At 37.2% G+C, this 11800-nt stretch overlaps 1 protein-coding gene across 3 annotated transcripts in view; it reads left to right on the plus strand.

The window, feature by feature from the left end:
* Positions 1-3934, plus strand: part of LOC128263928 (G protein-coupled receptor kinase 1) — a 453272-nt gene extending 449338 nt beyond the window's left edge. For all 3 annotated transcript variants that reach the window (XM_052999201.1, XM_052999203.1, XM_052999202.1), the window contains 2 exons: positions 3438-3600; positions 3656-3934. In XM_052999201.1, coding sequence (XP_052855161.1) covers positions 3438-3600; positions 3656-3838 — 346 coding nt within the window. In that variant the 3' untranslated portion in view covers positions 3839-3934. The remainder of the gene's footprint in view (positions 1-3437; positions 3601-3655) is intronic.
* The last annotated feature ends 7866 nt before the right edge of the window (positions 3935-11800 follow it).

Consider the following 11800-nt stretch of genomic DNA (forward strand, 5'->3'; position numbering starts at 1 on the left):
ACTTCGACAAGCCGAAGTTTTTATACCCTTGCAGCTATTGCAAAAATTAAATATTCTTTAAAACATCTAAATTTTGAAATTTATGAGTGTCTGTTTAAAAACATTGAAGCTTTTATGATTTTTAGCTCAGCTTTTCGATCGTTCCTATGTCAGCTATATGATACCGTTTCCAATTCGAATTAAATTAATAGCGATGTTCTGAATTATTAAACAATTCCTATGCCCAAAAAGATTTAAAACAAGAAAGGAAGCAAATTTCTGTAAGCCGAAGCTTGCATCTATTGCAAAAGTTAAATACTCTTTAAAACATCTATATTTCGATTTATATGCGTCTATGTTTTAAAACATTGAAGCTATGATGATTTAAAACATCTATATTTCGATTTATATGCGTCTATGTTTTAAAACATTGAAGCTATGATGATTTTCAGCTTAAGTATTCGATCGTTCCTATGTCAGCTATATGATATAGTTTTCCGACTTGAATAAATTTAAAAGCGTGATTCTGAATAATTAAATGAATAATGAATAATTATGTCCAAAAGAATTTAACAAAATAATTTAAAATTATAGAAGTTATAATTTTTTTCATTTAGTTTTTAAGTATTCCAATTGATTCTATGGGAGCTATGATATAGTTGTCCGGTTTTGATCAATTTAAAGCGTAATTCTTAAATAATAAACCAATTAAAAAACAGAAAAGTTATCATTTTTTCCCCCCGATTGTTCCTATGGGAGCTATGGGAAGTCAACTTCTGGGAAAGTTTCAGGCAGATAGCTTAAAAACTGAGTGACTAGTTTGCTTAGAAACGGTCTGAAGGACAGACGGACGGACGTATAGACGGACTGACAGATAGACATGGCTAGATCGCCCAGGATGGTCAATTCTGATCAAGAATATATATACCTTATAGGGTCGAAAATGTATCCCTCACTGCGTTGCAAACTTCTGACTGAAATTATAATCAAACAAAAACACCTCTTGACGAGGTAAAATTAACGTGACGATCGCACTTTTAACTCCAAAAACTTCTGACATCACTTTTTGTGCCGACTTATTTTTTTTCCCCAAAAAAATTACTTTATTTATATTTAATTTGGTTTGCAATCGGCACAAAGCTGGAAAATAAAAATCAGCCTTGTGACTTAACCAAATCAAAGCAGCGTGACGATTACAAAACAAATTAAATACAAAAAAAGTATTTTTTTTGGTAAAATAAATAATAGCCGTCACACAATGTGATATCAGAAGTTTTTGGAGTTGGAGTTGCGATCGTCACGTTTATTTTACCTCGTCAAAAGGTGTATTTGTTTTTTGATATAAGAATTTTTTGCTTGATAGCACAGTCTTCTTACTGCAAAGCTCCAAAACCTAGTTACAATAAAAGAGTACCTCAAATTACGACCATTAGTCGTAGCACACAATTCTGACAATTAATGAAAATTGTTTATCACTGTTATCGGATTTAATGTGCATTTTCATATTAGCTTTCTAGTTTTGTCCAAAGTGTGGGCTATGACTTCCCAATTTCATCTGTGCGCAGTTTTTCCACTTTGTTTCAAATTATTAAGGTCCCAAACGAACAATGACTTTTAACGAAAGGTTTAGCGCGCTTTTGACTTTTTAAATTCATTTTTGAATTTAACCCAAAGCAGAGACTTGTGGTTGTAAATCGTCAACAGTCGATAACTCATTAAATTATTTCTTGATCAGTATTTTTAGTGTTTTGTTTTTGGTAGCCTGAGTACAGCTGTCCAAAGACCAAATCAAAAATTTTTCACCTAAATATTTTGTGCCGTTTTGTATACCCTTGCAGAGGGTATTATAATTTCAGTCAGAAGTTCGCAACGCAGTGAAGGAGACCTTTCTGACCCTATAAAGTATATATATTCTTGATCAACATCACTTGGAGAGTCGACTGACTGAAATTATAATACCATCTGCAAGGGTATAAAAAGGATCGAAAAATTGAGCTGAAAATCATTAAGAATTTTAAGCATATACGAATAAATATCGACATTTATTTGCAATAGCTGCAAGGGTATATAAACTTCGGCGTCTTGAAGTTTGCTTCCTTTCTTGTTTTTAAGTTGTACAGTACTTGAACCCATTTTTTAATAAAGTACGTGCACCATGACCAGGAGTTGTTCCCAAAAATGTATATTAAAAAACCGAGAGACACAGTTCTGTCCTCTGATCACAAAATAATTGTGTATAATAACCAAATATATAAAAAATATAATGATTTTACAATTAATTTAAATTTTAATTTAAATTTTTTATAATCGAATTGGACTTGCGTCATTCAAATTAGCATAAGAAAACGTAAGTAACCCTTAAAATAGCATTTTTATCCGTTTTTCCGCTAAACTCACGGGTTTTCCAAAAAGTGGTAGAACAAAAGTTTTTCAGCTCGAGCTGCTTAATACAGTTTAGCACCCTAAAACATCGCTTTGACACGCACATACAAACCAAAATCGGTAAAGCATTCTCATTTCAATAATTCTGTATTTGTCTTGTTTATTGAATATCTTTTTAACGGAGTATCGGATTGAAATAATTGTGGTGTCGTTGGACGGGTATTTAATGCCAGAGAACAACCATGACATATAAGTACGAATTTTTACTCCACCGGCATTAACACCTCCAGTATAAGACAAACATTTTTATACAGCCCCTGACGCACTCACTTGCAAACCACAGAGGTTGCTAAGGACTTGTATTAACAATTGTGTCTACTCTAGTAGGAACAAAGTGCTGAATTTGGTAGACATAAAATTCACACGCTCTCTTAGTTACAAATATGATATGTTGGGTGGCTGCTACCATCCACGTGACGAGGCGCGGTTAGTTGTCCCTTGGGGTGGTTTTCTTCCTATTCAACGATGATCTCTACCTCAGCTAACGCAGGTGTGCAATGGTCTGCAGCGGGAGTTTCACTACGCTCCTTTTTTTCATGATTTGGTTATGTAATTCCTAACGAGGTGATAATTTTGAAAATTAAGCCGAGAAGCCATAAAAGTAAGATTTTTTTCCCACTTCCATTTCTCCGAAACCAAACGGCTTTCTAAAAACAAACTCTTATAAAAGTGATACCTTTTGTTCGTAGTCTTCTTGCGCACGCTTACCGGTGCTCATCGTCACTACATGAACCGGCGTCCATAGCGATACACTGTGCAAGGGTAAAACAATAAAAAACTTCAAATTAAAAAAAAAAACAAATTCATATACAACTAAATAAGTAAATGAATAAAATTAAAATAAACAACTAATAATATATATAAGTTATTATAATAACAATTTGGTTAGATTAAAAAATATCAACAAAATTGTAGAATGTTGAATCAATGTAAATAAATAAATAAAACATAGTACAAGGCGCCGGGTTTTTTCATGACACGCATAAATAATCTTTTGATTTTACAATGTATTTCAGGTTAGAGCTACATTCTGAAAGTGGAAATAATAAACCAGAGTTGATATTTATGGACCAAGTAGAAGATATGTCATCCGATTTTATTCTTCATAAAAATGAAAATTGCATTCAAATTCGGATTAACGATGGTAGCCGAGATGGCAGAATCATTTTGACAAACTCAGTATGAAATAGTCCGTACTTTGAAACTTTTGACTGTATAAATTTTTTAATTTCAGGATGAAATAGGCTTAAAGGAATGGTCATCTTCTTTAAGGTCAGCGCACAAAATTTCACAAGACCTCTTGGGATCGATGGCTAAAAAGGCTGGAAAAATATATGGAAGTGAAAGAGACGGCAACAAAGCCATGTATATTATCGGTGGAAACAGTTCAACGAAAACTTCTAATGGGTCTAATTAATATGTATTTATATTGTGTCTTAAAAGCTTCAGCATTTCTGATATGTAAAATGTAGGGGTAAACGTTATTAAAGAAATGTGGAGAGATTCATAAAAATTATTTCGACATTTATTGGGATAAATTAGTGTGTATAAATAATTTCTAGCGGTTTAAGACATGCTAAAACAAACTCCTTTTTGACAGAACTCAAGTTTTCATAATTAAAAAACATGTAAGCTTTGTTTTGTCGACGCTAACTTTCTTTCAGTTTTTGGTATTTAGTTGAAACCCATTTCCACACAAAAGTTGTACATAAATTATGATATTGTGTATACGCCTTGGCAATTAAGTCTGGTTGTAGAAACAAGAAAAAATAAACATCTTATATCTTGCATATGCGGAGGAATTAACCTTTCTTCAAGTTGCAGTCAAACTATGCTGTTTTATTTAATAGCATATTGGCGAAAATAATGTAGTATGTCAGCACCATGACCAGGAGTTGTTTGTAAATGACTTGGATATTAAAAAACCGAGAAACACAGTTCTGTCCTCTGATCATAAAATAATTATGTCTATTATACCCAAATATATCAATAATATTATGATTTAATTTAAATAAACATTTTATAATCGAATTGGACTTGCGTCATTCAAATAAGCATAAATGTATGAAATCTATACTGGCGTTTCCAAAAAAATTGCTACAATGTGAATACAAAAACCTCCTATTTTAAGGAAGCGTAAGTAGCCCTTAAAATAGATTTTTCATCCGTTTTTCCGCTAAACTAGCGGGTTTTCCCAAAAGTGGTAGAACAAAAGTTCTAAGCAGCTCGTGCTGCTTAATACAGTATAACTGGTTTCAGGACCCTCAAACATCGCTTTGACACTCACATAATCCAAAACAAGAAAGGAAGCAAACGTCGGTAAGCCGAAGATCATATACCCTTGCAGCTATTTCAAAAACTAAATACACTTGAAAACGTTAAAATTTGATTTACTTGCGTGTATGTTTAAAAACATTGAAGCTATGATGATTTGCAGCTTAATTATTCGATAGTTCCTATGTCAGCTATACGATTGTATCTATGAAATTGATGAAATTTAAATCGTAATTCTGAAATATTTAACCTTTACTATATCTCGAAGAACTAAAAAAAAATTAAAAAACCCAAAGTTATAATTTTTTTTAATTTATTTTTTCGATTGTTCCTATGGGAGCTATATGCTATAGTCGTCCGATCCGGCTCGATCCGACTTATATACTACCTGCAATAGAAAGACAACTTTTGGGAAAGTTTCATGCAGATAGCTTTAAAACTGAGAGACTAGTTTACGTAGAAACGGACGGACAGACGGACATGGCTAGATCGACTCTCCTAGTGATGCTGATCAAGAATATATATCCTTTATAGGGTCGGAGATGTTTCCTTCACTGCGTTGCAAACTTCTGACTGAAATTATAATACCCTCTGCAAGGGTATAAACAGTAACGCATTCTCATTTCAAAAATTCTGTATTACATAAAAGTACGACTTTTACTCCACCGGCCTTAATACCCCCAGTGTAAGATAAACATTTTTGTATAGCTCCTGACGTACTCACTTGCAAACCACAGAGGTTGCTAAGGACTTGTATTAACAATTGTGTCTACTCTAGTAGGAACAAAGGTCTGAATTCACACGCTCTCTTAGCTACAAATATGAGCCTGTTGTTTTAATAAAATTGTTTTTTATTGTTGTGGAACCATTGATCTGGGCATTCATATCGGCCGTCTTAAAATTTATATTTATAGCTTAAGGCTTTTATTCAATTTGACTGAGACACTTTGTAAATTCATTAGGCCCGTCAGGAATAGTACTACAGCAACAGGTGACTAAGGTGCTTACGATCCACCGACACATTTTGTAGCTTCACCCAAAATGTTTGGGAAAGCGTGATTTAGAACAGCTGGGTATAAGTTCACTTACATGTGTTTCCGATTCTCGCGCCGAAAGAACATTCGCTGTGAGGCTTCTGCATCCCATTGTAGTAAAGCAGTGAAGTGAAGGCGGGAAAGCGTAGGAACCCCCAATTGTCTATATTACTCCACTAGAACCGTATGAACTGTGTCTCGACCGTATAAGTCTCGTCAAGACTAAACCACGCTGAAGGCTGGCAATCGGTAGGCCCACTTCACGTGTGCATCAGATCAGTACACTTTTGGTTTAGGACGCTGCTTGCTGACTCACAATTGGAGGCCTACATATAGGTTACGCACTCACTTGTAAACCACAGAGGTTGCTAAAGACAATAGTGTCTAATCAAAGGGTTGAATTTGGTAGACATAAAATTCACACGCTCTCTTAGCTACAAATATGAGCCTGTTGGGCCGCAGCAGCCATCCACGTGACGAGGCGAAGTTAGTTGTCCATTGAAGTGGTTTTCTTCATATTCAACGATTATCCTTAGCTCAGCTAACGCAACGCAGGTGTTCAATGGTCAGCAGCTGGAGTTTCACAAGTTTTTTTTTCATGATTTGGCTATAGAATTCCTAACGAGGTGATCATTTTGAAGATTAAGCCGAGAACGTGAATGAGAAAACACTGCGAAGCTAAACAATCTTTTTCTATTTACCGTGTTATTGGCACCATATAGTAAGAAAATGCTGTTGGACGTGATTCTGGGAACAGCCTATGGTTGCCAGAGTTTGCCAGGTTAGGGGTGGCTACTCAAAAGGTGCCCACGCCCATAAGCTATTCTTGCGCCAGCTAATGGGCAATTTCTATCTGTTAAGAAAAAACTCTTCGCTTCAGTGAAAAAGACCAGGAATCGCAGCCAGCTTTTGCCTTGAACATAGACCGTAAGAAATATTTTAATGCGCACGACAAGCGACTTGTTGCAAAAGCGGAGGAGTTGGACTCGCAGTTCTGGTCGACAGCGTGTGTTGCCAACTATGGTAAGTGAAACAGTTGCGGGCGGTTTTGCGATTCCTATATTGATAGCCGCTTGCAAAGCCATTTAATTTTCTCTGGATATAATACCTTGCAGGTAGATAAAGTTGGAGTAGTAGCAGTAGAATTGTTGACGCTGGCCTCAAAACAGCGTAGACGGTCGGAAACGGCAATACATTCGTTAGAAGCGGAGGTTAGTACTGACGATGCCATGGCAGATATAAGTGTTTTACATTTTGTTCGACACGAAAAATATACAGGCCTGTTCCAGTTTTCACTCGGAATGTGAATTCGTTAACATTGTCGTTAACAAAGTTCCCTTGCTTGCTAGCAAATTTCCAGGGAAATTACTATTTGAGGGGAAATAAAACCGCTGACTGCCGCTACTGCTCTTAACAAAAGCCTATGATTTGCCTTAGTTTTCCAGGCAAATCTGTGATCAACATTTGCTGTTTCTAATCTTTGTGCAGTATTGGAGCACACATTTTATGTCTAAAATCAGTCAAAAAATCATTGGTAGCCAAACATAACAAATTCTACTTATTTAAAAGGCAGTGATGTAAACTGACCAACCAAAGTTTTAAACATTTCGTGTGAACCAGCTGCTTGCCACCAGTTTTGCAAACTTTTTACAAGTAGTGTTCGGGAACAAAGTTGCCAAAGAAAGAAAAAAACACCTTTAAACTAAACTTAGTTAATTAACACTTCTAACCTTATAAAAACAAATTGAAAAACGCTTGCTAAAAATAAGTCCCAAGAAATTAGCTCTTTTTTTCGTACCATGACAACCCTTGCTTTGTTTTTATCAAATTCGTTCGGAAACTAGAACAGGGGCGGTGGATTTGCAAAACTCAAGTAGGTTAGAATCGAAGCAATTCTGGGGTGCCATCGCCAAATAATTTTTAAAAAGTCAACTATGGTACTATTAACCAAATCTGTTATGCAACAATATTCTTAAAACATCAGAGAATAAGGTTAAAATGTAATTTTCACTTTAAGTTTTTGCAAAGTACTCTAAAAGAATTAATTTCTGTTCTTGCGGATCTGAATCCGTCAGCCAAATGCTTTTCGAAAAGCTTCCGTGAGTTTATTAAGGAATATAAGAGAATTAAAAGAGGAAACTTTAATTCCGTGCAAATCTTTCGGAAGTGAACATTGGAACAGGTTGGGGAAATTCGAATCCGTGTGAATCATTCGGAGGTGAAAACTGCAACATGGCTGATGAAGTTTTTTGTTTTGGGAGCAAATTTGGTAGCTTGAATACCAAGCCTAAGGAACTTATAAACCCCATTTGCTCTACCCGAACCTCTTCCCATCCTCTACCTGCTAGGAGCCATGTAATAAGTTCAACTTGATTTCCCACCCCAATTCTCAGTCTCACACCAGCTCTTAACACTTAGAGCGAGCAGTGCAGCGTGCTTTCATAGTAGGACAGTATTACAAGTTTAAACCAAAAACTAAGAATTGGGGTGAGAAGTCAAATTTAACTTCGAGATGCATAAGAAATTTATAGCTATAGAGATAGAAATGTAGTCGTAATATACTATCGGAATATCGTTTTTTTTTTAATTTATTTTACCCTTGCAGAGGGTATTTTAAATTCAGTCAATAGTTTCAAACGCAGTGCAGGAGAAATTTCCACCACATGTGTAAGATAACTAAGTTAACCAGGCGACGGCAATGACCGATCGTCCGACAGCTCGATCCGGCTAAATTGCTGACACAGCGTCTGGCCGGAAGCCCGTGCATAGCCGGCAAGCACTACCCATTGGAGTGGCCGCTATGAGTTTTATTTATGTTAGCTTTAATTTAAGTTCAAATTTGATATCCAAAGAATAAAGAGCTACTGCTCGTGTAAAATCAACTCCTACAATCTGTTGTTAATACTTAATTTTTGAATAACTGTCTGAGTCCCTAGGCCAGCAGGTAAAGAATGGCAGTCACCCTTCCAACGTAAACTTCCTTCCTTCATCATTGGGAACTCTTTGGCCAGCCGGCCAACAGCCAGCAGGCAGCAGTGGACCTGACGTCCACCTTCACTAAGAAGACAGGAGAAGGCGCCGTTCACAGACGCTTATTATACCTGTTAATATTAAATCGGGGAACCAAGCATGTGAGCACCTCAATCTTTATACTCCCCGGCATATGCATGTATTAAACTTCAAATAAATATACCAAATAAATCGCTGCCAGAATATTTTCTGCAGCTCCGCTTATATAATTGTGTGTTAATTTAAAAAAAAACAAAATATTAATTGATATACTCATTATTTGTTTGACGATTTAAATTGCGGGATTTTATGAGGTTTTTATTATATTTGTTTCTGCGTGTTATTTGCATTTTTAATTGCTAAAAATAAAAATATATCAACCAAATAGATTTCTCAGTGCTGAATATCTAATACAAATTACAAGAACAAATCAATCAAATTCTGAGGTCGGCTATCGCAAATTGACTCGGAACACCTATACGAGATGTTATTGTCTCGGAATAGGATGATTGCAATGGAGCTGAAAAATGTATTGCTAGCAATAGCTCTTGCTAAAATCAGTATCGTAAGCCCTAGCATATTAGATCATGCTGACCTGGAAAGTGTGTGGATCGAGGAGCCCACAGATACCCCCATTAAAGATATATTGCCCGTTGCGTCCGTTAAAATATTACAACCCGTTAACATTTTGCATTTCATCATTAAATTTCCTTAAATTATTATTATTATTATTATTGTAATATCAACAATTCCAGGAGTTTTCGTAAAATCAGTTATAAATGAAAATGAATATTTAGGACGAACACTAGATTTCGTCGCTTACAAAAAGCCTTAGTATGGAATGGGAGGAATAACTACCGATATCCATAAAATAAAAGACGCTTTTATAAAATCCTATAAGTGTTTAAGTCAAAAAAGGCCAATAAAACAAGATACAATAAGAAAATTATTATTTTGCATGTTTTTCCACTTATTTAATGAGGCAAGAATATTAATGTATGAAAATAGAAAAATAATAAAGAAATGTTAATACACTTCAGCTGAGCAGGCAATCTGAGAACGAGTTCGCAGGTAAACAAAGCGCTTGCCAACTAAATGCAAGAGAGTGATGAACCTAGCAGGGACATTGACCCCGGCCCCAAAGGCAGGAAATGTCAAACGTGCAATCCTGGCCCAAGCTAAGAAGGAAGGAGACAATAAGTAAACCTGGAGATCGCTCTTTCCATGTCATTGTGCGAAGTCACCATATGCTAAGGGATGTGGGCGCTTCGATTAATAAACGTTGGATTGGGCAGAAAATACTGAAAATATCGGCATATGGAGTCACATTACAGCATATCGATATCATCTGATGACCACGCCACGATATGCCTTCGTAATCGATATCGATTATCGATATCAAAGAGAAAGAACGCAAAAAGTCTATGGAAAACATCATGGGGCGGGAATTCAAAACGTCTATGAGGAAACATTTGGCGTGAAATTCGAAAACTGGAAGGAGGATTGGCGCAGTGGAAATCCAATAGAAGCTGTGAGAGTCGAGGGATACCACTGGAGGATGCAGAGAATTCAAAGGCTACAAGGTAACAAGAATAAAAGCGAGCACGAGAAGGAGAGACGTCGAGGGAAGGATGAGCACAAGTATGAGGAACACAAGAATATCAAGGCAAGAGAAGGAACGAGTCTCTTTCTCGTTCCCGAAGTAAGGGGAGAATGTGAGGAGTTGAATAAGTACATTTGCAAGTAATCACGCAAGCAGTGGCCTACAGGTTGCCAGATACGCGGCGAATTCGCCGAAGTAACTTTAGTACGGAGAGAGAGTGTAGTGTCGAGGGCACAGAAAGGGACAGGAAATGTCCGAGAGAGACGGCAACAACAGAGAGATCGTCGAAGTGCCGGGTGCAAAAAGAAGTAACGGGACAGCACCGGACTTCGGACTCTGCTGTAATGCCGGACGCAGAGGGCGAAAGGTCGAACGGTAAAACTGTGGACTTTGGACCAGGAAGCAAGGAGACGGCGATAACTAGCGGTTAACAGAGGCCTATATAAGCAGGCCGAGCGCAGGAAGCTGGTTCATTCGTCTTTTACCAGTCAGCAAGTACCAGTCATCAAGTGAACCAGTAATCAGTGAAGAACCGTGTGGAGTCGACAAGGAGCAAGATCGCTGCGTCGAAACGTTCGGGACTTAAAAGTCTCCGAATTGAGGTAGCTGAGGTTTTTATGGCATCACACGGCTAAGTCAAGGCACTTTGTCACAACTTCTGTCTCGGTTTGAGCTTGGCGTATTGCCCGGTGTGTCAGACACAGTTGAACAAAAAGAGTCCTTCGAAAAGAAACTGAAAAGTTGTCTAAAACTAACTGCCTTGGCGAAGTCCGGCGTACGCCTGACCGTCCTGCGAGAGTTGTACAGGTCCTGGTGCGACAAGTCCGAAAGGACGCGCGTTAGATCGGCTGGTGTCTCAAAAGGGGTGTGCGTTGAGAGCACGTCAGTTTCTCGCTAGACTCCCAGAACGGGAGCAGACCGAATCCCTGCAGGACCCAACGAGAAGCAGAGCCAGGACATCGTACCAGCGATCGGTTACTGTAACATCTACAAGTCCGCGGCAAATCAGCTACGAAAGGAGTACCTTGAGAGCACAGTGCCTGTTCAGTTCGCTACGATACCTAAAACTATCAGGCCTATTCCAGTTTTTACTCGGAAGTGAATTCGTTAAGATTGGCGGATTTCCCTTTAGCATAGTTCCCTTGCTTCCTAGCAAATTTTCTAGGGAAATTACTATTTGGGGGGAAATAAAACAGCCGATACTGCTCTTAACAAAAGCCTATGATTTGGTTAAGTTTTCCAGGCAAATCTCTATCCACATTTGGCCCGCTGTTTTTAATTATTGTGCAATATTAATTATTATTATTTTTAAAAAATCATTGGTAGCCAAAAATAACAAATTATATTTATTTTAGGGGCAGTGATGGAAACTTAGCTGTGTTGCCCCATATAATTCAAAGATTGTTGGTTTGATTTTGAAAATGTTTTTGCAACTTTTGGCAAATAACTAGGTGAAAAG

The sequence above is a fragment of the Drosophila gunungcola genome, unplaced genomic scaffold, assembly GCF_025200985.1.
Source record: "Drosophila gunungcola strain Sukarami unplaced genomic scaffold, Dgunungcola_SK_2 000028F, whole genome shotgun sequence".
Taxonomy (NCBI): Eukaryota; Metazoa; Arthropoda; class Insecta; order Diptera; family Drosophilidae; genus Drosophila; species Drosophila gunungcola.